This window comes from Micromys minutus (genome assembly GCF_963924665.1).
Source record: "Micromys minutus genome assembly, chromosome: 9".
Lineage (NCBI taxonomy): Eukaryota > Metazoa > Chordata > Mammalia > Rodentia > Muridae > Micromys > Micromys minutus.
This window is the reverse complement of record NC_137978.1, coordinates 66,512,910-66,540,530: the sequence shown is the minus strand read 5'-3', so window position 1 is coordinate 66,540,530 and position 27,621 is coordinate 66,512,910. Positions and strand designations below refer to the sequence as shown.

Genomic DNA, 27,621 nt, shown 5'->3' with positions numbered 1-27,621 from the left:
GGCTGAAGTGTTCTTGTGATGTACCCCTAAGCACTGCCTGGACACAGCTGTGGAGATGGTGTCTTTATGAGCCCAGGGTGGGACAGCATAGCGGGAGAGAGTGGATTCAAGGATGTCTATGGAGGTGGGTTCCTGGAACCCAGGGCCCGTAGGGAGTAGCCAGAAAGTCAAGTGTGGACAGTTGGCATCTGTCCTGGTTCCTGACTCTAGATAGTCCCACAAGTAAATGGGAGGAGCCAGGTAGAGAGGAGGGCTGCTGTGAGCACCAGACTGAGATGCGGCAAGGCGTCTGTCTGAGGCAGCAGCCGAAAGCTTGGAGCTGGAGTCTGATCCAGAGACCAGGAGCAGCTGTCTTGTGTTTCTGCTTCCTGGAAATCCCCAGGCTGCTGATCTCTGTCACAGTTTCTGACTAGGCAGCAGTCTCTAGATCTCTGTCCTCTTTGTAGATCCTGGAGTCCCTTTCCAGTCCAGCTCCTCCTGGATCTCATCCTTCTCAGCACTGCTCCGTCTCTGGTGGTTAGCCTCTTCCTTTCTTACCTCTCAACAGTTTCCTCCTGGATGACCTTAGAGTCTGTTCCTCAGAGCTACTCTGTCCACTCTCCACACAGTACACAGCTGTCGGTGCAGAAAGTCTGTGTTCATGGCTGGCACTAATAGCTTCCTGGCATGCCTGACCTACAGGAGACCTGATGGTCCAGCCTGTGCCCTTAACAGAGATGCCCTCCCCTCTGTCTTCTTCATCATTCAGAAGCCCATTGTCATGTACAGGCCACAGGAGTCTTGAGCACCCAACCGTGGAAGTCTGGGATGGGTTTCCTCCCTGGGGACGTTTGAGGTGAGGAGAATGCTAGGACCTTGCCTCCTCCTCCTCCTCCTCCTCCTCCTCCTTCTTATTCTTCTTTGGACTGAGATCAAATCTGTTTGGTCCAATTCCGTACTTACTACAAAAGAAAGAAGAAATACCATGGGGAAATTCCAGATGTTGGATGCCGTCCTGAAGAGGGTCAGCATACCAGGGTGATGTCAGGCCTCAGTGGCACTGCAGAGATCAGGTTGGGACTAGGGGAAGTCCTCCAGGGAATGGCTCGGTGACAGGCATAGAGTTGGGGAGAAGTGGCTTGGATCTTCCTCCCCTGTGGAGGTCAGAGGCTTTGCATAGGCATCTGTGTCTGTGATCAGGTCTCCTCTGCCATAGCTTCCCATCTGCAGCTGGGAGAAGATTTATGCTCAGGGTGGTCTTCACAACACCTAGATCAGGTGGGCACCTGGCAGGAGGTTGGCCTTGGGGCCTCTGGGCTCAGGGTCTGGATGGGACAGCCAAAGGAATCAGGGTGGATGTAGAGTAAATGGAGACAGGAGGCAAAGCCCAGGTATGCTGGTGTCCCTTCATCTGTCAGGTGGCGGAAATGGGGCGGGGGGGGGGTAAAGCTGGCAGGTGATAACCAGTAAAGAATGCTTTGATGGTGCGTAAGGCCAGGAGCCAGTCTCTGCAGTCTGGTTTTGTCACTGGGGGCCTGAATAAAAGACCATCTGGTGATGGGCATGGGACATCCTGGGTTGAATGGGTGGCAGGTCACCCCTAGTTTTTATTCAAGAGGTAATAAGGTAGTCCTACACAGCAATCCTTCAGAGGTTGAAGTAAGGACTAGAAACGGGCCTCAGTAAAGACCTCAGTGAAGACACACTGTTTAGGTTCATATTCAGCATGGGTAACATCTAGGGGATGGTACTACCCAGCTTTCTCAGACCCAAGGCTTTTAGACTGGTGTCCAGTGGTGGAGGGATGGACGGCTGGGCATTACTCACTCAGCCAGACACTACATGATCCTGTATCTTGCTCCTGGTTTCCCAAGAGGATCATGATCTTAGATTGGGCATCAGTGGGACTGGTGTCTTGGCAGCCTAGTAGAGGTTTTGTGTGACTGTACCAGGTTCAGGGATCTCACCTTCCTCGACAGACTCCTCCAGCTTCCCACCCTGGGGCATGTCTCGGACAGCCTGCAGACACGGAAACATACTTGCAGTCCAGAGCCTTCTGTGTGTTCTAAGGTACCCGTGAGCTGCATGCCCAGTGCTCACTTGTGGGATGGGGTACAAGACGTGCCTCCTCACTAGAGACCTCCACATCACCGGGTCAGACTGTCAGACTGTCCTCTGCATTGTGTACTACAGAGGCACACAGATGGCTGTGGGGGACAGGTCTGTGTTCCTTTGGGGTAGGATTCTGGAGGACCGTGGACTAGAGCACTGGTTTGTTTCATATGACTTGACACAAGCTGGACTCATCTGATAGGAGGGAATCCCAGTTGAGGAAAAATGCCTCAGTAAGATCAGGTCGTAAGGCACTGTCTTAATCATTGACTGATGGAGGAGGGTCCAGCTCATTGTGGGCGGTGCCATCGCTGGGCTGGTGGTCCTGAATTTTAAAAGAAAGCAGGCTGAACAAGCCATGGATAACAAGCCAGTAAGCAGCACCCCTCCATAGCTTCTGCATTAGTTCCTGCCTCTAGGCACCAGCCCTTCTTGAGTTCTTGTCCTGCCTTCCTCTGGACTATATATAATGTAGACGTGTAACCCAACCATCCCTCGCCTTCTCAGATCGCTTTTGGTCATTGTGTTTCATCACCAATGTAACCAAAACTCAGAGTCAAGACCGGGAGAGAGCTGTTGGTAGGTCAGGGCCAGGTGTCCTCTAGCCTGGATCTCAGGGTTCACTGGAACAGGGTGCGTTTTAGGTGTGGGCAGGACCAGGCAATGAGGAAAACCAGTCCAGGGCTGGGGGTACCAGCCCTACCTAGGAGGGCGGTGACCAATTCAGCTGGTTATGTGGTTAGTTTTAACAGCCAGTAAAGGGGAGAGAGGCCGTAGCACAGGTCAGAGAATCTTGAGGAGCTTGATTTGCTGTGATCCTTTGGAGTTCCTTAGTCCTCTTTGGAGCCTAGGTCTATAGTAGGGCCCCACCCCCCAAGGCTTACTGAGGCCCTTGATCTCACCGGTGACTATGGGCTGGGAAGGCTCAACATACTACCTGAGTCCTACTTGAAGCTCCCCCATCCTCATCTACAAAAGGAATAAGTCCTCTCTGCCTGGTCCCTCTCAGGGGACAGTTAGAGAGGCCCATAGCCTGCTCAAGGATGATAAGAAGCCCTGCTTCACCCTTAGAAGATAAGAGTTGGCCCCTGTTCCCGGGACCATCTGTGCTCAGAAGTCCAGGCAGCGAGCAACTGGTTGGTAGTGGGGATATCCCTGATGTGGTGTCTGGGAAGTGACTAGAAGCTTCTAGGGGAGGGTCCTACGAGAGGGGTGTGTTGGGAGGTGGGTCAAAAGATCAAGTTCCCAGTTCCCTGAGGCTGAGAGGTTCCTGTTTCAGCCGGTCTGTCAGAAAACTCTGGGTGAGCACCAAGGTGTTTGCAGTGATCTGGGGAGACAGGCATCCTTCCACAGGCTGTATATTCCTGGGCCAGGAGAACTTGCTTGTGTCCTTGTACTGTGTCTGAAGCTGAGGCTGTTTGGACTTTGGGGCCCTTCCAGAGTCACACCTACCCTGTGTGCCCCATCTGCCTCTGGCAGAGCTCAGTCAGAAACTTTTCTTTTCACTTTTACTTTTTGTTGAGGCTCATGAGGGTGTGTGAGGAGATCCAGAGCCCACGGGGCTCCTGGCCCACAGTGTCTTGATCAAGAAAATGAAAGCCCTCTTGGGATGGGGGTCGTCAATCTGGAGCCAGGCCCCTGCAGACAACACCTTCAGGATGGTGAGTTCCTGAGCCCTTTACAAGTCTTATCTAAGCTCTGTCCTTCCAGCCCAACTCCAGCCACAGATCACCCCAGACATTTCCTGTCCCTTGGCTCTGTCTGGGCAGCTGGCTCACGGGGGCTCTTTGTTGCTGGATCTCCAACAAATCTTTGGAGATAGTTGAGAGCAACCTCAGGCTGGGAGGCTCATAGACATCTGCTGTGGCTCTTTCAAGGGCAGGTGGTGGTTCCATGGGGACAGTAGCCCTTGGTAGAGACAGAGAGCAGGGTGGCCTAGCAGGAGTCAGATGACTATCCTGTTTGCTCAAGGAGGATACACTAGCATAGTCAACTGCCGCCACCACCCCACCCCACCCTCTTGGGATTCTGAAGAGCCTGTTCCCAGCTCCAGCTAACCTTGCTGCCTCTCAGGTCCTGTACTCTCAGGCAATGGAGGCACAAGGTAGTCTAAGCAGGCCTGGGCCCCCTCCTACAGACACTGTAGTTGAAGGCTGCTGCTTGCTCCCTGGGCCAGCCTTAGGGAGGGAGCCATAGGGATGGAGGGAATCATCTCTTCAGCACTCATCCCTCTCCCAGGTGCTGTGCGTCTTCCTCTTGAACTTGCTGCAGTGTACCTCTGCCCAGCCCTTGTGCAGACAGGAGGAGTTCTCTGTGGGGAACGAGTGCTGTCCCATGTGCAACCCAGGTAGGAGCTCCCAGGAGGCAGTGCAGTGCCAGGGAGGAATTCCCGAGCCTCTGGGCCTCTGGGTCCCCAGTCCAGTGGGTATACAGTGTTCAGTTCAGGAACAGTCCCTGGCAGTGTCTGGGACCTTCGAAGCTGCACTGTCTGGGGTGGGCCTAGGGAATAGGGCAGGTTCTATGTCAGCATAACCAGAGTCTGAGACTGAAAGTGGGCTGGGATCAGAGCCAGTTCTGGGTGACTTAAAGGTTCCCCCTGCCCCCCAGCTTCTGAAGGCAGATGGACAAGCAAATTCTGTGGGCATTGGTTGTGGTTGGTGCTGTACTTGCTGGACCCATGTGAGGGTACAGGGAAGGCTTCTGTAGGTTACTCCCCCACCCACACTGAGGAAATGTGGGTCCTGGCTGCAGGTTACCACGTGAAGCAGGCCTGCAGTGAGTATACAGGCACAGTGTGTGCCCCCTGTCCCCCACAGACATATACCGCCCATGCAAATGGCCTGAGCAAGTGTCTGCCCTGCGGAGTCTGTGATCCAGGTAGGAGCTCCTGAGAAGGTGGGGTGTGCTGGAACCCTTGAGCTCAGTCATTGGTTCTAGGGGAGGGCAACTCACCGAGCCGCAGGCTGACCTTCCTGCTATTGTGAGCAGGTTCTCAGGCTGTCTGCCCACCCCCTCTTGTCACTGAGACCCCACTGTCTGCTTCTCTTTCTTCCCTTCTATCTGGTTCGTGTGGTTGATGAAAGGGTCTTTCCTGCCTTGGTTGACTCTGGATTTATTGCAGTACCTGTGTATGGGGTTGACCCCATGCTTACTCAAAGTGCATTCAGAGGGTTGTCCTCACCCACATCGAGGATGGCCCATGTCTATCACGGTGTGCAAACAGGGATGACCTCACCCTTACAGAAGGTGAACCTCTGTATCTGCACACAGTATGCTCATGTGGCCAGCCTCACTCCTACAGACTCTGTACCTATTCGCACAATCCCCATAAACAGTCGGCTCAGACTTAGAGGCAGAAGACTGCATTCCCATTGACGAGGATACTGAGATTTTAAGAGTCACCACGGCACTCTGCTGAATGGCAGAGCCTAGCAACTCCACACTTCCAGGGCTGTGGGCACATAGATTTGGAGTCCTACTTCCTGGAGTAGGAGAAAGCAGAGGCAAGGACGATTCAGACTTGGTTAAAACCCAGGTCCTGGGCATCGAACCACTCTGACCCTGTCAGTCTTAAACCAAGCCCCTGCTTAGAGCTATTGTGCTACGTCTGGCTCCCCCTGTAGGAGATGCCTGGTACTACATGTGCAGGTGGTGGGTAGCCTCAGGCAAGAGAAGCTGTGCTGAATCAGACCCGGGTATATTGAGAGGGCTGGAGGATGGGTGCTCCCTTAATCCCTTGCTGGTGCTCCCATTGCCTTGTCTCTGACGGCAGACATGGGCCTGCTGACCTGGCAGGAGTGCTCCAGCTGGAAGGACACTGTGTGCCGATGCATCCCAGGCTACTTCTGTGAGAACCAGGATGGGGACCACTGTTCCGCATGCTTGCCTTACACCGTCTGCCCTCCGGGACAGAGGTTATGGAAGAAAGGTGAGCTGGCCGGCTGAAGGTTCTTTTCAGAGGCCACCCTTGTTCCAGTGAGCCTGCTGCCTGGGGTTTAATAACCTCCAGCGTAGGGAGTTCAGAAGGAACACCGCAGAAATCTTGGCCAACCCTAGGGCAAGCACCCCAGACCAGTCCTGGTGGCAAAAGAGGAGGGAGAGCTATAGGTTCGCAGGAGGGAGGGTGAGGCAGCGGGAGACTGGGGAGGAGAGAGGGAAGCACGGGGGACAGGGAAAAGCCAAACTCAGAGAATCTGGAAAATTCAGAAAGAAAAGGTTTTCTGGCAAGAGTCAGGAAAAGGATAGAGGGTGGGGGAGGAAGGGGACCTGGGGCAGCTCCATTGGCTCCCACTTCTGGTCTAACGTCAGCTATCCTGCCTCAGCTCAGATGCTTCGCAGGGTACCTGACTTGTAAACTATGCCCAACTCCACTACTCACCTAGATATGTCTGTGAGGGCTGCCTTTGCCTTCTGTCTGGCATCTGGCCAGGCTACCCAAAGGGCTTTGGGGGTGAAGAAACCCTGGGTTCCATGTCCGGAATGTCCTAAAACTACCCATTCCCTTCCCACATAGTCTCACAGCTCCCTCTACCAGCCACAGAGTATTCTGTGGAAGGCTCCAGAACAGACAGCTCCGAGGCCCCACCCCAGGGAAGCCCAGGTCCCTGCAAGCCTGAGCCCAGCTCTCCTCTGCTTGCCTCCCTTCACTTCCCAGGTACTTACAGCCAGGACATCATATGTGCTGACTGCCTAACAGGGACCTTCTCACTTGGAGGGACTCAGGAGGAATGCCTGCCCTGGACCAAGTAGGTGACTAGCATCCTGGGGAAGGAACTACTCTGTTCTCCTGGGAGATGAGTAGCCAAACCCAGCTGAACCGCACCCTGGGTGGGCAGAGCAATATGAGCCTCAGCCAGGACTCCACAGGCCACAAACCCTGTGACTGTAGGATCAAGAAGTCAAGGATATGGAAACTCTCTGTACTTCTGGTGTGTGTGTGTGTGTGTGTGTGTGTGTGTGTGTGTGCTGATTGTAAGATGATTGTCTTAGTCAGGTTTTCTGTGGCTGACCATGACCACAGCAACTCTTACAGGGGATAATATTTAATTGGGGTTGGTTTACAGTTCAGAGGGTTAGCCTCTAACTGTCACAGTGGGAAGCATGGTGGCATAAAGACAGATGCGGTTCTAGAGTCGGCAGGCAGCCGGAGGCGAGAGAGAGGCTTGAGCCTCTGAAACCCCCAAGCCCCGGGACTCACTTCAAGGAGAAGGTGCTCCCAATAGTTCCACTGCCCCGTTTTTATTTAAAACACTACCATGATGTTCTCAGGTGAGGCCCCTTCAGTGTGGAACCTGAGCCAGGATCCCCTCAGCGTGGGTCTCGGACCCTAGAGCCGACCTGAGAATTCTGGATCTCTGAGGATAGCTAGGCTTTCTTGGGAGATCAAACGTGACTTCCCTAGGGAAGGGTATTAGCTTGTCTTTCTCTCCCTCCATTTCTCTTTACTGAGGCCAGTTCAGTCCCCAGCTTCGACCCTAGCACCCCCCTTTCACTCTTCTTCCTCCTCTTCTTCTTCCTTCCATTTCTACCCTGTTCCCTCATTTTTCCCCATCCCTTTCTCTGTTTCCCCATAATGCTTGAAAACTGTAACAGATCTGACCCTGTCTCAGAGCTGTAGTACCATCTGACAGGCTCTGAGTTGCATGGACCCTGTCTTGCTCCCTGACATTGCCCAGTCTGCTGACCTGTCCCCACAGGTTTCCCACCACATTCCATGGCTACTGTCTCCTAGGTGCAGTGCATTTCAACAAGAAGTAAAACGTGGGACCAGCAGCACAGACACCACCTGCTCCTCCCGGGTCTTCTACATTGTGTTCATCCTTTTGGGACTTGTGATAGTGGGAGCTGGGACAGCTGCGTTCCTCATCCGAAAGCAAAGAAAGATGCATACCAGTGAGCAACAGCCCACCCCTTCAGGGCTTAGGGCTCCAGAAGTGGTCCTGGGGTCTGTGTAGAGTCTGGATTTACAATGGCTAGTGATAGAACCCTTCCTCAGAGCCCAGCTGTCAGGTGGCCTCTCTAGGACCCTCTGTCCTCCCATCATCCCTCCCTCTCCTCCTTCTTTCCTCCCTTTCCTATTTTTTATATGTATGTGAGTCCACTGTCGCTGTCTTAAGACACACCAGAAGAGGGCATCAGATCCCAGTACAGATGGTTGTGAGTCACCATGTGGTTGCTGGGAATTGAACTCAGGACTCTGGAAGAGCAGTCAGTGCTCTTAAATGCTGAGCCATCTCTCCAGCCCTTTCCTTCCTTTTATGGTCCAGTGTCAGCTGTGTCCTGCTAGAGACCAGCTTGTAGGCCAAAGCAGGCCTGGAAAGATCTGGGTCATGCACCAGGGAATCAAGAAAACAACGGTCAGGCAGGCTACTCTCTTGTCAGTGAGGAAGCAGACCACAGTGTGCTCACCCCTGGGTGCTCCCAGTGCAGGAGGCCTCTCGCCTAGGCTCTCTAGGTGGACCAGGTAGCCCATCCCCCTTTCTGCTCATGTTAAGTCCCCGCTCACAGGAGTGAACAGATTCCCCAACTCCGCAAAGGAGGTGAGAGGTTGACTTTGACCTCCAGGAAGGTGGACAGGGATCTGTTCTTTCACCCAGTGGGCCTCCTGTGGGTCCTGATACATGTCCAAAGCTCACTTGTTCTCTTTGAATGGGTCAGACTCTGGAGGTAGATCACACAGCTGGAAGCCGGCGTGTGGGTTCTCCACTGCTGTGAACCTGTCTCCTCTCTTGCTTCAGCCTCTCCCATGACCTGATGTCCTTGTGTTACAGGCCCAGTGGCCAGGGAGCTGGAACCTTTCCAGGTATCATTGCTAGGGGGGTTTGGGTTGGGGAGGAGGTTGCAGCTGGTTAAAGGACCCAACTCGGTGGTCTACAGCTGAGCCTTACATGTCCCCAGGAACCATGCAGACCCCTGCTTGGTGCCTAAGAGGGAAGAGTTCACCTTGCGTTTCTTTGGCAGCAGGAGCAACAGGAGAACACTATCAGGTTTCCAGTCACCGAAGTTGGGCCTGCTGTGACCAAGGAGGAGACAGCCTTCAACTGCACGGATTCTGGGTGATGAGACACCCAGGAGACCCTGGCGGGAAGCTTCCTATGCCAGGGAGGGCATAGCAGATGCCTTGGGCTGCCTCAGCCTCACACAGCAGTAGAGATGTGGCCGTGGCTCAGGGTCTAGGAGCTGTGTTGCCATTCTTAGTGTCAAATGGGGTCATCTGCTCCCATCCAAATGCCGAGAGGTGGTGATCCAAAGTCTGTATGAATGGCAGCTACCACTGACCCTACGTCCCACTTCCCAGCTCTTCCAGTCAGCTCATAACAGCTCTGTCTAAACCCAGGCCTCTGCCTGTCCTGGAAATGTCAAGCATAGGCCTGCTTGTCTGGAGGGCTGCCGAGCGCTGCCTCCTGGGGCCGGGGTGCATGCGGTGAAACATGAACGTGGCATTAGTGGGTTTTATTTTAAAGTCTCTGGGGCTGGAGTCTTGCCCATACCAGGCACCTGTGTTATTCCTGAGTGACATTCTCAAGACTCTTTCCATTTTCATTTCCAGGCAAAGTCACACGAAGTTGTCAGGGCCAATTATGGATGCCTTCTGTATCTTGGACAAGCCTCAAATTTAACCCTTCTACCTCTGCTTTCCAAGTAACACTGATGACCTGTGTGGTCCTTCAGATCGGGTGGGCCAATGCTTTCTATTTGTGCTTGTGTGTGTGTGTGTGTGTGTACGTGTGTGTGTTTACCCCCTTTTTTCCAGAGGATTCAGAAAATCAAGTTTACCTCTCATTGTTTCACCATCCTCAGAGAGTTTTTTAGTCCCAGAGAACTAAGTTTTGCTCCCTCAGACAAAAGCCTGCTGAGGAATCGATTAATCGCTGACTCCACAGCGATACCTGACCAGTTGAAGCTGGCCTTCGGCACTTGTTCCTAGTTAGCCATCTCGAGCCAGTCTGGGGCTCACCAACTTAGCTTGACTGGCCCACGACTGAGCCCTGAGCCCCAGGTACCCCCTTGGCTCTGTTTTCTCAGTGCTGGGATTAAGATGCACAGTACTATGTCAAATTTTTAAAGTGGATTCTGGCGACGAGTTCAGTTTCGAGAACACAGGTCCTTACGCTGTGAATAAAAAGATACATATTTTTGTTACACGCCCTGTCTCTATCATGTGTCTCATCAAACATATGTCTGTCCTGTGAGAGTCATGGTGGCAGCTCCACGATGACTATGTTCCCATGTCATGTAGTCACTTGGTGAGGGGCCTCCACTGGCAGGAGGTGCAGTCGCCCTCGCTGATGTGACATCAAGCATGGGTTTTTTTTCATCCTGCTCGGTGACTGATTTCATCACCGTCATATTTTCTGGTCCCCCTGTTTCCGTGGGCATTTTTTCCCAATAGGATTCTTTGAACATAGAGCATCGCGTCACGGGAGTGACTGCCTGTCAAGCTGAGTGCTGTGTTCCAGGCTCACCTGTCTCCCTGCCCCCAACCCTGGCATCTCCCAAGAACTGTTTGCATTTATGAACACTTCTGTGTTCAGGAGTCAAGACTGTGGCCAAGTGCGCTCACTTATTGGTCGTCAGCTTGGCCGAGTTCAGAAGCATACTCAGGTGCTTGTGAATTATCTCCAGAGATGGTTTGCTGGGGAGACAGTCCTGTCTTGAGCATGGGCACAACCGTCCCATGGATATACCCAGACGGAAGGAAAGAGGGAAAGAAACCTATGACCACCAACACTCTCTCTCGTGAGCTGCACAGCTCTGCTCCACCACACAGATCTACACGAACCTCTGCTACACCACAGGCACAGAAGCACTGAAGCCCAGTGGTCATAAACACTGCTAAAATGGTGAGCTGAAACACAGCTTTCCTCCTTAAACGATTCCCTTCAGGTGTTTGCCACAGCAATGGAAAGCCTCTTTAGGCTGCATGTGATGCCTCTGTATTTGTCATTTTGTTTCCTTCTCAGTTACTGCTCTGTTGTTGTGAAGAGATACCATGAACAACACACACACACATACACATATATGTCTCCCATACACACACACACAGACACACACACACACACACACATACAGACAGCAGGTGTTTTCTCTCTCTCTCTCTTCCTCCCCAACCCTCATACATGGGAGGAGGGAGTGATCCTGATGCGGGCTTTTGAAACTTCAAAGTCCATCCCCAGCGATATACCTCCTCCAGTAAGGTCACACCCCCTAATCCTTCCCAAACAGTTCCACTAACTGGGACTAAGCATTCAAACATATGACCTTATAGGGCCATTTTTGTTCAAACTACCCCACTCTCTATCTACCTTTCTCATCTGTTTGTATCATCCATCTATCATCTGTCTTTTTTATCTTCCCTGTATCTATCCTCTTTACACCATGCAGTCTTGCTACTCACTCTCTCATTCATCCATGGAACACTGAGAGGAACTTGTGTGTTAACCAGAGTGGTTATGAGGCAGAGGTGGGAAGGTTGTACATGCGCCTGTCCTTTGCTATTTCCAGCTGATTGCAGTTAGACTGCAGGACATCAGAACATGAACCCGTGATCATGAACAGGACCTCCAGTGACACAGAGGACTCTGTCCACCAAGGAACCACGCCAGCTTTGGGTGTGCGTTCACATGTATGAATGAAGCTTGGCCTGAGGCAGTCTTCCTGAGCCTTAACCATACAGCAGCAGCCGCCAACTTACCTGGCCTGTTTTCTTCACAGAGCCCTCTGGCAAACTAATAGACAAAACCATTACTGAGTGACATGGAACCTTATGTGGGGACTCTGCCATCAGCACCCAGAATGTGCTTGATGCCCCTAGTGTAAGCTTGAGATAAATCAGGTAGACCCATCTTGACTGACAACATATTTTTCCTGGTCACCTTCTAAACCGTTCATTCTGGCCTAAATTTCAGGGGTCAGTTTTCCTTCACCCCGGACCACACTTTGCCTATAAGTCTTCAGTAAAATGCCTGTTGAGTTGTTCTAGATCTGTTGGCCTCTGGCTTTGCTCCGACTACATCTAGGGCCTGGGTCTTCAAACACAAGGCCCAGGCTGCCCTGGAACAGCACCTGATAACGGAGCTGTGAATTTAAAATTAGACACTGGAATTCCTGGGAGATGGTGGAGTGGCTGTCAAACAAGATTTCGGGCACGGTGGGCCTGAGCACTGCTCTCTTCGGTGCTGACAGGGTGGGTGGGCATTTGGGAGCAGAGACCACATGTAGAGCCTGAGATGCTGTCACCTTCTCTGTCACTGCAGGACCCTCTCCTCTCTGTTCTGTTCTCCCATAGCAGCACAGGGTATGCTCAACCAAGCACGAACAGAGTTCACATCCACCCAGATAAATGAACGCCTGGGGCCAGCTACGTGGCACCATGTTCCTAGTGTTCCTTGAGCTGGTTACCTGAGGCTGTAGAGGACCCTGGGGCTGCCCAGTCTGGATTAGCACTGGAGCCAGGGGTCACCTGGACAAGTACCTTCAAGCCGCTTACTCAAGATTCATGAGAGGTGTAGTGGGACCCTGTTCTTTGTAGCCAGCTGCAGTTCCTAGATTCAGGAACCGGTGACCTGGGGCTTGCAATTTTACATTCAGACTAGCCGAGCTGAAGCCCACCAGCATGAGTCACTTTTCTCAGTGCGTGGATTAAATACCTTGCATCTGCAGTGAGGGAGCTTCCTCTCTGAGCTTCAGTCAGTTCGAGACCCTTGCCCGCGAGATCAGTTTATCTCCAGGGTGATTCTAAACCCCATCAAGTTAATAATCAACGTTAACCATTGCACTGTTGGACTTAGAGCTGGAGCCCGTGCCCCACGAGCTCAGTTTGGACTCTATCCTTTGAGGAGACAATTCAACATTAATTTTTTTTGAAAAGCTAAATCGCCAGCCTGCATCATGGTAGCATCTGCACCGTGAGCCACAGGACAAGACTGCCTTGTCTCTTCAAGTGGGTGGCTAGAGCCACTGAGCAACATTAGGCCATTGCTGGGTTTCCAGCCCAGCTTCATGTATCATGTGACTTTTCCCGAAGAGACATGAGCGAATGTATAGTTACCTCAGATTGGGTGCTGAAGACCTTTGCCCTGTGGGTGCCACCCCTGGGGTCTCTGGAGTACGGCATCAGCAGGTGTGTTCACAGAAGCTGCAGGGATGGGCTGAGGAGTGGCAGGTGGGAGGAAAAGCGCCAAAATTCATCTGAGTCCTAGGAAGCTGTAAGGGCTGGACTCACTCGAATGCAGTCTGCAGATGGCCCCACTGGGAAAGGGGAGAGATATCCAGTGACCCTGGCAAGTCCTTCTTTCTAGTCCTGACCCGAGGTTGAGGTTAAAGCAGAGGCAGGGGTATACCTATGTCAGCAGGGTAAGGTATGGTCCCACCCATCACGGGCTCTTCTGTAAGAGGCCTCGCAAATTGGAAGACTCCTTTTAGGAGAACAGCTTCTTTTCTTGCTGGTCTACACTTTAGGCTTTCTTCTCTCATAGGATGATAATACTGAGGTAATTTCAGCCCCCTGGGGTCCACTGCTTCAACAGTCAGAGTCAGTGAGAGGAACAAATGAGTCTTCAGAATATCTTCCTCTCTGCCAGTTACAATCACACCACCTAGAGGTGTCCTCTGAGGCCTTTATACCCTAGACCAATGGTCCCTAGAGCTCCAGGGCTAAGATTGGCCCCTACAGCCCAGAGTCTGTAAAACCAACTACATCAACCAACCCACATCATGTCTTCAGTGTGTGACCCCAGAGTTCATGCCTGTCAACCAGGATTGGTCCCTGTGCCTGAGAGTCTGGGAGACCATCATCTGTACAAACCAAGCCTAGGCCTGCTGGTCGACCCTGCCTGGCCTTTCCCATGGAAACTACATGAAGGCCCTCACCTGGAGGGACTTTGCTTCTTCTGCTTGCTGATCACCCCTGGGGCTTCCCCAGGTGGCCTTGTTTCCCCTGATCGGTAGCAGCCTTGCCGGCCTGCACCATGATGATGCCTGCACTGTGAGACGGGACACGGGACAAGACTATGCTGTCTTGGCCAGTGGGTGGCTAGAGAGACGGAACAACCTTAGGCCACGGGGCTTCTCTTCTTCAGGTATTGTGTGACTTTCACTTACAGGGTTTCTGCTTCAGGCAGCCACCGCTTCCTGTACCCTGCAGGCTCTACCTGTGGCGAGGGGTGGTGGGGTCAGGATGGGGGTGGGGATGGAGGTGGGGGATGGGCTAGGGGAGGGGATTGGGGGGTGTTTGGGGGGTGGCGTGTGCTCTGAAGAGGCTGCCTTGGAAATGTTCCAGGAATGTGGTATGGTACACAGAAGCTGGTAAAAATGGGTTGAGGGCCCCCACCTGGTGCAGGAGGGCAGCAAGGAGGCAGTTGGGAAGGAAAGTGGGAGGGGCTAAGGGCAGGATTCACCAGAGTACTGAGGCCTGCAGAGTAACAGGCGGAGGCCTAGGATATCAGCTCTTGGTTTGTTCCTAACCTCTGGGCCCTGCAACTCAGCTGTTTAGTCAGCACCTCAGCAGGGCCCTGAGCCTAGTCTGCCAAGGTTAATGACTGTGGAAGTGGTAGCTCAGTGCCAGCCCTGAGGACTATAAAGCAAAGTGAAAATGGAAGGGTCTTTGAGGCACTCGGGATGGTGGAGTGGGTTTCAGGCTCCCCATTCCATTTCAGAGTTTCCATCAGAATTCCCCCATAAGCAGCCTCCCCCTCCTCTGTGAGGACAGATCCTACCTACATAGGATAAACGCATGGGTTAATGAGACCTAGATATCCTGTCAGGTGTCTGGAGAGAGAGTGCACATGAAGCAGGGCTCCTAGTAAACACACACACACACACACACACACACACATGCACACACACGCACACACACGCACACACACAGAGTTCATACTGGACACACTGGGGACAACAGGCCATAAATAAATAACAGCAGCCAGGATCAGAGCACTTAGCTGTGGGGAGAAGCCCCAGGCAGTGCAGTGGGAACTGGGAGAAAGAGTGTTTTGCTGCAGTGATGGTGAGCTTAGCTGAAAAGGAGGCCAGAATTTTTGCTACTCCTCCCAGGCATAAAGAACAATGAAAGGTATAAGTGGGTGAGAAGCAAGATGTTTCCAGTCTCCTGACTTCATCACATCCTAAGGACAGGGAAAGGGGCGGGGCTGGCGAGCTGGCTTAGTGCAGGAAAAGACTCTTGCTTGCCAATCCCGGGAACACATATAATGTAAGGCAAAAACCAACTTCTGCAAGTTGTCCTGTGATCTCTGCATGTGTGCTGTGGTCCATATTCACATGTACACACACACACACACATGCTTACATGTACACAGACCACACATGCATGATCATATGTACACAGACACACATGCTCACATAAATGCAATACTTCTGCAAGTTGTCTTGTGATCTCTGCATGTGTGCTGTGGCCCATGCTCACATGTACACAGATCACACATGCTCACATGTACACAGATCACACATGCTCACATGTACACAGATCACACATGCTCACATGTACATAGACACACATGCTCACATGTACACAGATCACACATGCTCACATGTACATAGACACACATGCTCACATGTACACAGATCACACATGCTCACAGGTACACAGACACACATGCTCATATGTATACAGACACACATGCTCACAGGTACACAGATCACACATGCTCACATGTACACAGATCACACATGCTCACATGTACATAGACACACATGCTCACATGTACACAGATCACACATGCTCACATGTACATAGACACACATGCTCACATGTACATAGACACACATGCTCACATGTACATAGACACACATGCTCACATGTACACAGATCACACATGCTCACATGTACACAGATCACACATGCTCACATGTACATAGACACACATGCTCACAGGTACACAGACACACATGCTCATATGTATACAGACACACATGCTCACATAAATGTAATACTTCTGCAAGTTGTCCTGTGATCTCTGCATGTGTGTTGTGGCCCATGCTCATGTAAATAGACATACACATGCTCACATGTATAAAGACATACATGAATGTAAACAGACACATTCATACACAAAATAAATGCAATAAAAATTTTATATAGGGAAAAAGACCGAGAAAAGGCAAAAATAATAGCTAAGCAAGTCTTCCAGCACCACACTCATGTCCAGTCTGGGGTAGCCCTGTTCTGTGAGGCGGCACACAGCTGACTGGCAGATGAGAAACTCAAAGCACATTAGAACATGGGTTAGACAGAGGGCCAGTGTTGTCTGGGCCTGTTCTGAGATGGCTGGGAGTCTCAGGAGCGGGGTGTAGAGCCCAAGGAGCTGCTGCAGTATACCTGAGGTGCTATAGAACTTCGGGGAGGTGAGTATCGCCAGGGCTGACCTTCACACAGATTCTGATCATCTCCCATGGAAACTTCTGGGAGTTTCAGAGGCTCCGAATTGGGTGATCACAGCCAGGGGTCACCTGCTAAGGACAAGAAGAGAAACCAGCTAAGCAGAAAGGGTAAAAGGCATTATGGGAAGAGGGAAGTTCCTGCCTGGGCAGATGGAAATGTTACCCTGGCTGGTTCTATTGATACCACTGTGCCCTCCCTGCCCCACCCCAACTCATCTCTGCTGTACAAACACCCTTATCAGCAGAGACAGGTTTGGGCCCTCAGCCCCTTGTCCTGCTCTGGATACCAGAAGCAGCAACCTTCATGGTGCTCCTGAATGAGAGTCACCATGGGGCCTTCTCCGTGGGGATGGCTTCCCTAAACCCTTCTCCTTCTCCTGCAGGAGGGCCCGGGAAAGCTCTAGAAGAATCTAGCTGTGCCTGGACTTTACTCCACGGAAGGTTAAGGAGTGACTCACCCCTCACGGGGCATTGCCTCAGAGCAGCTACCACAGCACTTAGCTAGAACCACACAGCCTTGTACGGAAAACACTGCCAAGGGAAGCCCACCCAGCCTTGTGTCCACTCAGGCTGGTGTCCCCCTCATTAGTAATCCTTGTGGGCAAAGATTACGGCTTCACGGCGGGGATTGACAGTGCTCACTTTATCTTTAAAAATCTCTCTAGCCTCAGCTTCCTCAAACGGACACGGTTTACTGCTGTACACGCACATTCTCTTGGATTGCTCCGTCATGTCCAAATTCTTGGAGAATGGCTCTGAGGTTATCAGGTTAACAAGATTGCCCGTGGCTTATCCTAGTACCTGGTTCACCGAGGCAGCAAAGAGTATGGAGTCAGTGATCCGATCAGGGCCAAAGCTGAGACCAAAGGCTGCTTACTTTCTGGCAGTTTTCAGTCTTTAATTCTTTGCTATTGGTGGCCCAAAGCCTCTGACTTCTGGTTATTTGACTCCATGCTGATAGCAGCAGGGGATTTGAGAAAAAAGGCAGTAGTTTCTCTCTGGGTGAAGGGCCCTTGCTGGCCAAAGGGGAGACTTGGAATTTGTTAACTCTTGGTGAGACAGAGGGTAAAGAAAAAGAAGAGAGAGAATTCAAGCACACAGACACACGCATGTGCACATACACAGACACACATGAACACACACAGACACAAACACAAATACATACACACAAGCACACACAGACACACACATGTGCACATACACAAACACATACAGAGACAGACACATAAACAGACACAGACACACACAGGTACATAGACACACACAGGCATGCACACACCCAGACACATACACCCCGATATACACACACACATACTTTGGCCACCTGTCTCGACAAATCCATAAGTGTTTGTGCATACTTACATACATATACCTATGCAGGTGTGTGTGTGTGTGTGTGTGTGTGTGTGTGTGTGTGTGTATAGAGAGAGAGACAGACAGACATATATATACATTCATTTGGTGGATAGGGCTGAGCCCCAAATGCCACACACTTTATTCCTTTTCTCAGCCTCTTTTATATTTTCTTAGGCAAAAGTTCTTTAGAAAACTATCTCATGGATAAACTGTTCCACAAAGGGGAGTTACAGAAGGATGCCTAAAGTTAAGTTTAAAGCAGTCATATCTCATGAACGGGAAGGACCTGTCGCCCCCATCTGGACACAGGGAAGTATCTCCCAGCCTGGTTATTTCTGGCTATTTTTATTTCTGGTTAATTGAGTTCAGAGTCCTGTGGACCCCCTGATGGAACCAGGAGCTGAATTATGAAGCTTCAAAAGCTTCTAAAAAGTTCGAAAGCTTCAGGCTCTGAGATAAATGTTAGGCACTGTGGTGGTCAACAGGAAGGACTGGCGGACCTCTAGAGCAAAGAATTCCAGTTGTGAAACGTTACCGTGTTTTTCTGTATTGCTTTGTCTTTATGCCTTGTCTGGTGTATCTGGTCTTTATTTATGTGTTCTGACTTGGGGCTGTGTTGCACCGACACACTTACCGTCCCTGTAACACAGGTGCTGCCTGTGCCAACCTGCCCAGGTCTAGCTGACCACAAAGCTGAGCCATGAGATCTGTGTTGACCTCTGACCTCTGAAATGGAAGACTCCATGACTGTGCTCTGTGAGTGGAGCAGCCGAAGTCCACAGGAGCCAGGGAAACAGCCAATACCCTAAGGTAAGGTTTGATGTGAACAGGGATCAGAAGGGGCAGCTTCTCCCAAGGGCTACATGGTTCTGGAGAAGGGGCGGAGCAGGTGCTAGAGAGAGTGATGTGGTCAGGGGACACATGGGTGCAAGGCCAGGTGGGTGCGGGCATGTTTTAGCATGCATGCTTCCACGGTCTCCCGTGAATCTCCTGTGAACATGCAGCAACATGCTCGGCCCCCAGTGCCATGGGGGAGGCTGTGCTTTTGCCTGTAGTTGGGACACACAGACCCCAGCCAGCAAATAGCTTGCAGCAGGGTGAATCCACCTCTTCTCTGTGAGCTAAAAGGCTGGGCAGAGCTAGCCACAGCTAGGTGGTGAACTGAACAGTAGAGGGAGACAGAGAGAGCACAGACAAACTTCTGATCAGGTCAAAATGTTTGGAATCACACTTCAAGGCAAAAAAAAAAAAAAAAAAAAAAAAAAAAAAGAGTCTGGCTATAAAATACCATAGACAGAGATAAATAATTTGAATTTTATAATATTAAAAATAAGCCACATAAGGCTGGTAAGAGTTTAGAAAAAATTAAATACAGAAAATAATAAAGTTTAGTAGGCAGTAAGAGAAATAAATAAATGCATATAAAAGATAAAGTCACTGAAGAAGAGAAAGATAGAAATGTTTTAAAAGGTACATAGAAGCTAAAGAAACTTAACACAGACAGTCATACTGAGTTTAAATATAAAGAATAAAGTCTCCAATGAAAGGAGAGAGTTAGAGAGATTAAAGAAGAAGATAACTTTCCATGTTAAAAACAGAAAATCACTGTAGGAGAAGGTTTGGACCCTACAGAATTTTATTTTGAGTGTCACCATGAAAATAATTATATATTCAGTAATAGTTACAATTTTATACATCCTCTTTAAGAGAGATCAAAGTAAAGCAGACTTAAAAGAAGAGAACACTGAAAAATTAGATGCTGGAACGGACGTCATAGAACAGAGATCACAGGATTTTTCAACCAGGATAAAGAATCTTCAAAAGAATCCAATCTGGCACGTACAATGCCAGCAAAAAAAGTAGTTCCTGGTGAGAAAAATCCAAAAAGGTTTGAGAAATCGTAATGAAAAGCCACAGAGATATGATATATGAAGTTAAAAATACAGATTCTGCTTAACAAAGCCACCTTAGAGCAATGCCATAAATAGCTTATATGGTTCTTTTTTGTATAATTTGAATATTTAAAATATGTACATATGTTGATATGTCATACTATTTATACATGTTCAGAATTCCAATGGGCTTCTGCCTTAAATTCTGAAAAGGATGGTTCTTTCTGAGATTGCACATTTATTAAAGGTAGTGGCTATCTTGAAAATGCCTTTGCAAACTGGAGCAGATGATGCTCTGACATGTGCAACAATTTTTAGACATTGTGGCATAAAAATATGTTACAAGTGTATCTTACAATCCTATAGGTCAGGCAACTGTAAAAAGTTTTAGCTACACTTTAAAGAAAATGCTCATAGAACAGAAAGGGGATATGGGATCTCTCAGAGATAGATTAAATAATGCTTTATTGATTTTAAGTTTTTAAAGATTTATTTATTTCATGTATGTGAATACATGGTCACTGTCTTTAGACACACCAGAAGAGAGCATCAGATCCCATTACAGATGAGCCATGTGGTTGCTGGGAACTGAACTTAGGACCTCTGGAAAAGCAGCCAGTGCTCTTAACCACTGAGCCATCTCTGCAGCCTGGTTCAACTTTTAAAATGTCAAAGAAACAGGTAGCATAGCTGCTGAAAAGCCCTGCAGATTAGAAAGGACTTCTGACTTAAATCAGCCCATATGTGTGTGTTATGGTTTGAATATGCTTGGCCCAGGGAGTGGCACTAGTAGAAGGTGTGGCCTTGTTGGAGGAAGTGTGTCACTCTGGGGATGGGCTTGGAGATACTCTTCCTAGCTGCCTGAGGATGATTACTCTGTTCCTGGTTTCTTTCTGATGAAGATGTAGAATTCTCAGCTTCTCCTGCACCATGCCTGTCTGGATGCTGCTGTGCTCTCACCTTGATGACACTGGACTGAACCTCTGACCCTGTAAGCCAGCTCCAATTAAATGTTGTCCTTATAAGACTAGCCTTTGTCATGGTGTCTCTTCACAGCAATAAAACCCTAAGACAATGTGTTAACTTCAGAATGGAAGGAAGAAAATAGGTTGCATTGGGGGAAGAGATTCTGTCTTTGTTTCACTGGGAGAAGAAAAGCTACGGATGCCTTAGATAAATTAATAAAGATTAGACTTGATCAGGGGAGAGGAGACCTCCTGAAAATCTTGGCTGCAGATATGAAGGGGAAAAACCATGAACAATAACAAAACAGGTAACAGGGACGCCGATGCCTCTGCTTGGGAAACACTCTGGACTGTCTGGGACACGAAAATATCTCCAGCAGGTCTTCAGCTAAGCAAAGCCAACAAATCCTCTTGGCTATAGAGTCCTCAGGTCTTATCACTGCCGTCCTTTCAAATGGCATAGATGAAATTTACATTACAGTTTCATCATACAATCCAAATCGACTTATCAAAAAGGACAGGTGCCTTACCTGCTCAAACAGAGAGCATATTCCACATATATGTTAACGCACAAATGTACATCTACAGACCAGACACCAAAACAGACGAGATGGAAGCCCAGGTGTGTTGCTTGTAGCTTTGCTACCGAGCCTAAGCTCCATGAATGGGATGTGCTACGAGCCTCCACCCAGCTTCCTATGAACCCACGAATAAAAGACACACACACAGGTTGTTCATTTTCAACTTGCCTTCTGACACAATTGCTGGGTGCTACTATCTTCTGCCAGAAAAGCATGCCCTTATCAATATTCTTATCTTCGGAACTCTCCACTTGCCCTAAACTTTAGTTGCTCAGTTACATCTAGTCCTTGCTTAACATTGTCAACCTCCTGCCTATAGGAGTGGCCACAGGACTCCACTCCTCCTGAGATCTTACATGGCTGCTTTTTTTTTTTTTTTTTTTTTTCTTTTTCTCTGAAGCCCGGTGAACTCTGTCTCTCTTCTCCTTGCATCTCTCCTTTGCCTCCTGGGACCCAGAAGTCCTGCCTATTCCTTCTGCTCAGCAATTGGCCTGTGGCCTTTTTATGGACAGATCAACAACCAATTGGGAAACAGGACCTCAGCATGGGACCTGCCCCTACACAGGTGATCTAACCTCACTGACTGCCTCAAAGGCTGTTTCCTCGAAAATCTGCATACAGAACAACTTGAAAGCCTCGCAGACTGTTCCAGCCAGGACTTCAGTTATGTCCTCCATGTTCACATCACATAGAGACTGGTTGGCAAATGCTGCAGCAAGCTTTCCTAGGACCTGAACAATATCCTGATTTCTTTAGGGCCCCCCAAAGAGAACTTTACTCCAACAAGCAGGAAGCAATTTTAAGAGAATGATTCCCAAGAGATGGGGTGGGTGAATTTTGGTCATTTGGTGAGTGACAGATGTTTGTCATCATTTAAGGAGGACTGGTTACAATTTGTTAATGGTCTTGGTCAAGGGAGAAACAAAGTATAGTAGGTTAGACTCAGGGATTTATCTCTTTTTCTTTCCTCTAAAATCCTTCTCTCCTCTCAAATGTTAGGGGAAAGAGTGGAGGAGGGATGAAAAGAAAGGGCAGGCTATAGGAATGAGAGGATAAAAGGGTAGATTATTGAATCTACTTTTAAACTACAGAACATCAACAAGCCAAACATTTTCACATTAACTTGACTTGTCCAGAAGGGTGAGGAGTAGATTTGATTAACAGCCTAGTGATAGATCGCCCAGCTGTCCTCTGGGGTTGGCGCTTTTTTGCTTAAGTGTTTAGTTCCAGGTGTGTCTTAGATTGGGTTACAATGTTATTAAGAGACAATACTCCTTAAAAGAAAACCTTTAGGTGGGGCTGGCTTATAGTTTCAGAGGGTTAGTCTATTGCCATCATGAAGGGAAGCAAGGCAGCATTCTGGCAGACATGGTGCTGGAGAAGGAGCTGAGAGTTCTGTATCTTCATCAGCAGGCAGTGAAGGTGACTGTGTTCCATACTGGGCAAGCATAGGAGACCTCAAAGCCTATACCCACAGTGACACACTTCCTCCAAAAGGCCACACCCACCCCATCAAGGCTACACCTCCCCAACAAGGCTACACCCACTCCAACAAGGCCACACCTCCTAATAGTGCTACCCTTGGAGCAAGCATTCAAACCCATGGAGTATATGACAGCTAAACCTATTCCAACCACCACACACGTGTCATTGATGGGGGATAGTCAAGATTATGCCAGTCCAATTTTACTGGTTTGGCACAAAAAAAAAAAAAAAAAAAAAAAATGATCATGCAAAAGAGGCACTGGAGGAAAAAAAAAAATGCAACAACCCTCTCCAAGGGTGGGATAAAGGCATTCCTGAAAGAATTCTGGAAATACAGAAAGTGCTGCAAGTGTTTTCAGGGTCTCATATCTTTGGGCTAGGTACCTCTAGCCTATAAAACTTGATGCAAAGATTCCACCATGCTTTCTTCCTGCTGACCTGCCTTACCCCATATTAACTCCATCTTGGTCTCCATGAAGATGAGGTGGGCTCTGCATATGTGAGTGAGCCACCCTAGGGAAGGGCTCAGCATGCAGCACTTTCTGCAGACATCTTCCCATGCTCCTGGGACCCTCTGCACTGTACCTTTCAATACTTCACAGGAGGCGAGGAGCCACGTCTCTGGATTTCTTCTGGTGGTGCCCCTGGAACCAGTGGCTCTACAGCCAGCTCCCCTTGGCTTGCAATGTTATTTTTTTTTTGTATGTATGTTTGCACACCTGTGTATACACCTATGCGTACACACCCGTGGAATCCAGTGGTTGAGTGTTTTACTCAATGCCTCCCCATCTTATTTCTTGAGATAAGACCTATTGCTGAACATGGGGCTCACTGATTCAGCTACACTGACCGACCAGTGAGCCCCAAGGCTTCTCATGTATTTGCTTCCATAGCAGTGGGATTACATCAGCTCCCCAGCCCTACATACATGTTTGGGTGCTTACCTGGTACCTGGAGAAACCATAAGGGAGCATCAGACGCCCTGGAGCTGGAGTTGCAGAGGGTTGTTAGTCACTGTAAGGTCGCCGAGAACCAAACCCTGGGCCTTCTGGAAGAGCAGCTAATGCTCTTCTTAATCACTGAGCCATCACCTCTCTAGGTATTCACTTCTCCTTCTGACATAGTGGTATAGTCCCTAGCTTCCTCCTGCTGTCCAGTCTCAGCTGGGTATTCTGTGGTGGTTCTCTTCCTTTTCCAGCCTCTGCATCTGTCAGATGCCGAACTTGGCCCTAGAGAGTATCACAGGGCTTAGTGAGGGAAGGACAGGATAAGCAGATTCCTGAGCCCTCTCCTCTTCCTATGGACACATCTGCTAGCGGCTGTTTACGTCCTTCGGATTTACACTGAAGCCCGTGGTTTAAAAGCTGACATCGACTCGGCAGGAAATGGTACTTTATGCTGGAAGTTAATAAAATTTCGCGAAAGGGAGTTTTCAAAGCAGGAACCTAGACTTGGAAAGGTTCTTCTTTGGGTTCTTTCACTACTGTAAGTGCTGCTACCCTACTGTTCCTCATTCTGGTGACTCGTGAGTTCGATTCTCCGCTTCAACTTTTTGACTCTAATTCCACCACCCTGCTGCACTCCTAGGGACCACCTGATGCTAGTGGAGCTCCACACAAATGCTAGCGTAGAGCCGCGCAAACGCATTCTGCGCAGGCGCACCGCTTGCGGAAAGCACGTGGAGCTTCACCAGCTACGCCATTGGCCAATACTTATGCATATGCAAATAAGACCATGGCAGAGGCCGAGGGATTGGTAGTGATTGTCATTTTGAAGGTAGGGTGTGCTTACAAGCTAAGCTATCCAGGGCGGAGTCTGGGGCGGGATAATCGGAGTCTGGGGCGGGATAATCGCGTAGCCCGGTGATCCGATCCCTGGAGGTGGTGCAGCACTCCAGGAGTGGGGCGGGATTATGGGCAGGGCTTAGGCTGGTTGAAGTGGCTGCGCAGGACCGATTGAGCCTTCCCCAAGGGCCGGGAGTAGGATCCCGGGGCAGAAAGGGACGGAGGAAGCCATGAGTACGCTGGACCTTGGTCGCATAGGAGCGTGTGTCTTGAAGCATGCAGTAACTGGGGAGGTGAGATCTGGCTGGTGTAGGGCGGAGAACGCCTCCTAGCACCTGGTCCAGAGCCCTGGCAACTCACATGGGCTGGAATGGAGGTCCTGGGAGGCCCTGTGAGTTCGCATACTGGGCTTGGGTACAGCAGATGGTACACAGAGGTCCATCAGCACGCTGCGGGACATGTAAGGCTGCCCGGCATAGGGGGTTGGTGAGCCCATGTCCCCCAACCGATTCATTCCGCAGGCCGTGGAGCTGCGGAGCCTGTGGCAGGAGAAAGCTTGTGTGGTGGCGGGTCTGCGACGCTTCGGCTGCATGGTGTGCCGCTGGATCGCCAAGGACCTCAGCAACCTCCGGGGCATCCTGGACCAACACGATGTGCGCCTAGTGGGCGTAGGACCTGAGGCTCTGGGCCTGCAGGAGTTTCTGGATGGTGGTTACTTCTCAGGAGGTGCGACTCTTCCCGGACTCAGAGCCTGGGCTGACCTCTCCCTTTTCCAGGCTCAACAAGAACATATTCATGTGTCAGCACCTGCAGCCCTCCCCTGCCCTGCCCCCAGCCTGTGCTCTGGCTGGCGCCCAGATCCAGTGGCAAAGTCCCAGTGACTCTTCCCCTTCCCGTTTAAGCAGTGGTGGCATTCAATCCTGCCTTGCTCCTCCTGGCTTGGGTGGGTGGGGCTGGACACAGCGAGTGAAGGGGACAGAGGACAGGATGTAGGAAGCTGGGGTCCATACCCGTGGCTTTCCTTTCCAGAACTCTACCTTGATGAGAGCAAGCAAATCTATAAGGAGCTGGGCTTCAAGAGGTAAGTGTGCCTGGGAGCATGAATTTATCAGGGACAGGACAGAGTGGCTACTGCTCTCCAATGCATCTTATGGCTACCACCGTCCGCTCTGCCGTCCAGTTTGTCTCATGGGAACTGACTCCGCCCTTCTTTGGGGTCTTCTAATGGGTGTTGGTTGGTCCAAGCTAGGCCTGTGCCCAGCAGTTTCATAAGCAGGAGCAACCTTGGAGCGCAGTGCTTTATCCATGGCCCATTGCAGTCCTCTGATGCCACAGACTGCCTGTCATGAGAGGCAGTGCAGGCTAAACCAGATCCCTGGGCAACACCCAGCATGGAGTTCGTTCAGCACTCCACACCACCTCTCCAGGGCCCCCAGGCCAGCTCAGCCTGAGGACTCTCCGGGCTTCTGTAGATCTTCCTGGTTGAGCCCTGGGTTAGATAAGTGGGTGGGGCAGGACACTGGGGACAGCTGTGGGTCCTTGTATTCCACCAGATTCTGGACTTGGGACCCTATGTCTTTGTAGGTACAACAGCTTGAGCATCCTGCCAGCTGCCCTGGGAAAACCTGTCCGTGATGTAGCCTCCAAGGTTTGTGGTCTGAGAATGTGGCGGGAATCCCTGTGGCAATACCTCTGAGACTGACCTGGGTCCCGTTCCTGTCTTTCCAGGCCAAGGCCGTTGGTATCCAGGGGAACCTGTCTGGTGACCTGCTGCAAAGTGGAGGGCTACTGGTGGTCAGCAAGGGTGGGTCAGGGCAAGACGTAGAGCCCAATCTTGCCCATCTTGGTGGTCCATGTCCTCGCAGCTCCCACTCTGGTCTTGGGTACCTGGGTGAGGATTGAACTGCTTGGCTTGGTTAGTGGATTACTGTCTCTCCCTGGCACAAAGAGGCCGGATGCACACAGTTTGACTCCCTCGCCTGTGGTTACAGGTGGTGACAAGGTGCTGTTGCACTTCATCCAGAATTCCCCAGGTGACTATGTTCCCCAGGAGAACATCCTGAAGGCCTTGGGTATCTCTGCAGAAGTTTGCTCCAGCAAACCACCCCAGGTGAGGCCTTGGGGAACACTGCTTGTTACCAACCCTTAAGTGTGTATAACTCACTTTGGGACAGCACTTGGCGTGGCCAGGAGCTGAGCTATATAGCCTCTTGGGATTTATATTATTTTCTGTGTTGGCAGCCTTGGGAGGTAAATGTGTCTCCAGGATTCTACTTGTAAAGGGGAATAGGCCGATGGGGATGGAGCAACAGAAGCCATTGGGCAGGCAAAACAGGGTTCCACTGTGGATTGGGGAAGGCTGGGCTGTGTCCTAGGTGTGTCTGTCAAGCCTTAGTGTGGCCCATTCAGTGGAAGGGAGTAATACACGGGTTACACTGATTCCTGTGTTCAGCATGTCTCCTCTATGTGGGTGGTGGGCACCACTGGCCTCTGAGGAGTGTAACCAGGCTGATGGTCCTGTTGTCCCCACAGTGTGATGAAGAGGTATGTGGGAGGTGACACATGCCCTCTGAGGACCTGGAGGTACCTGAAACCTTGGATGTGTTTGGAATACAAAGAATCCTGGTGCAGCTTCTGGGCCAGAACATTGGACCTTGTTTGTCTTTGAACAGCAATGAGCCATTAAAGTGTAGGCCCTGGGCAGTGAGCGCCTCGCTGCTTCCACGGTGCCCCCCTGCAGTTCTGCTGCTCCCCACAACAGAGATGTCTGAGCGTCATCTTCCTAGAGGACAGACTTCAGGCCTTGGTTATGGGACTCTGGGGACAATCATGTCATTTTTTCCCAAGGTGACCCAACACTGTAGCCCACTTTGTTTGAGGACATAGAGTGAGGATCAGAGGGGAGTAGGACTCTGGCCAGGGCCCCCAAATGGAGCCCAGTTGTGGGGACTGGGGAGGCCTATGTCTGTTGTGTTTATGGTGGAAGGCCAGAGGCTAACTGGGTTCTGAGAAGAGATGGCAGACAAAGGACTGAGGAACCTTCCCTGATCTGAATAGTTGGTGTGTCCTGGGA

General features: G+C 50.4%; 2 protein-coding genes across 3 annotated transcripts; both read left to right on the top strand.

Annotated features, from left to right (window-relative positions):
- Nucleotides 1–3,683: 3,683 nt before the first annotated feature.
- TNFRSF14 (TNF receptor superfamily member 14) lies at nt 3,684–9,150 on the top strand (the record flags this gene model as incomplete). The annotated part of the gene is made up of 8 exons (XM_080921293.1): nt 3,684–3,752; nt 4,330–4,438; nt 4,843–4,968; nt 5,864–6,019; nt 6,746–6,836; nt 7,823–7,983; nt 8,862–8,893; nt 9,055–9,150. The coding sequence occupies 8 exons, from the start codon at nt 3,684–3,686 to the stop codon at nt 9,148–9,150; spliced, it is 840 nt and encodes a 279-aa protein (XP_080777419.1).
- A 15,541-nt stretch (nt 9,151–24,691) lies between these two features.
- On the top strand, nt 24,692–27,298 carry PRXL2B (peroxiredoxin like 2B). 2 transcript variants are annotated; one of them, XM_080921509.1, is made up of 7 exons: nt 24,692–24,841; nt 25,070–25,274; nt 25,578–25,629; nt 26,133–26,196; nt 26,277–26,352; nt 26,540–26,658; nt 27,081–27,298. In XM_080921509.1, exons 1-7 carry the CDS (start codon nt 24,779–24,781, stop codon nt 27,105–27,107), a joined length of 606 nt encoding a protein of 201 aa, XP_080777635.1. In that variant the 5' UTR covers nt 24,692–24,778; the 3' UTR covers nt 27,108–27,298. The 2 variants fall into 2 exon arrangements, with proteins under 2 accessions (XP_080777635.1, XP_080777634.1); XM_080921508.1 differs by having other exon boundaries at nt 26,277–26,439.
- The last annotated feature ends 323 nt before the right edge of the window (nt 27,299–27,621 follow it).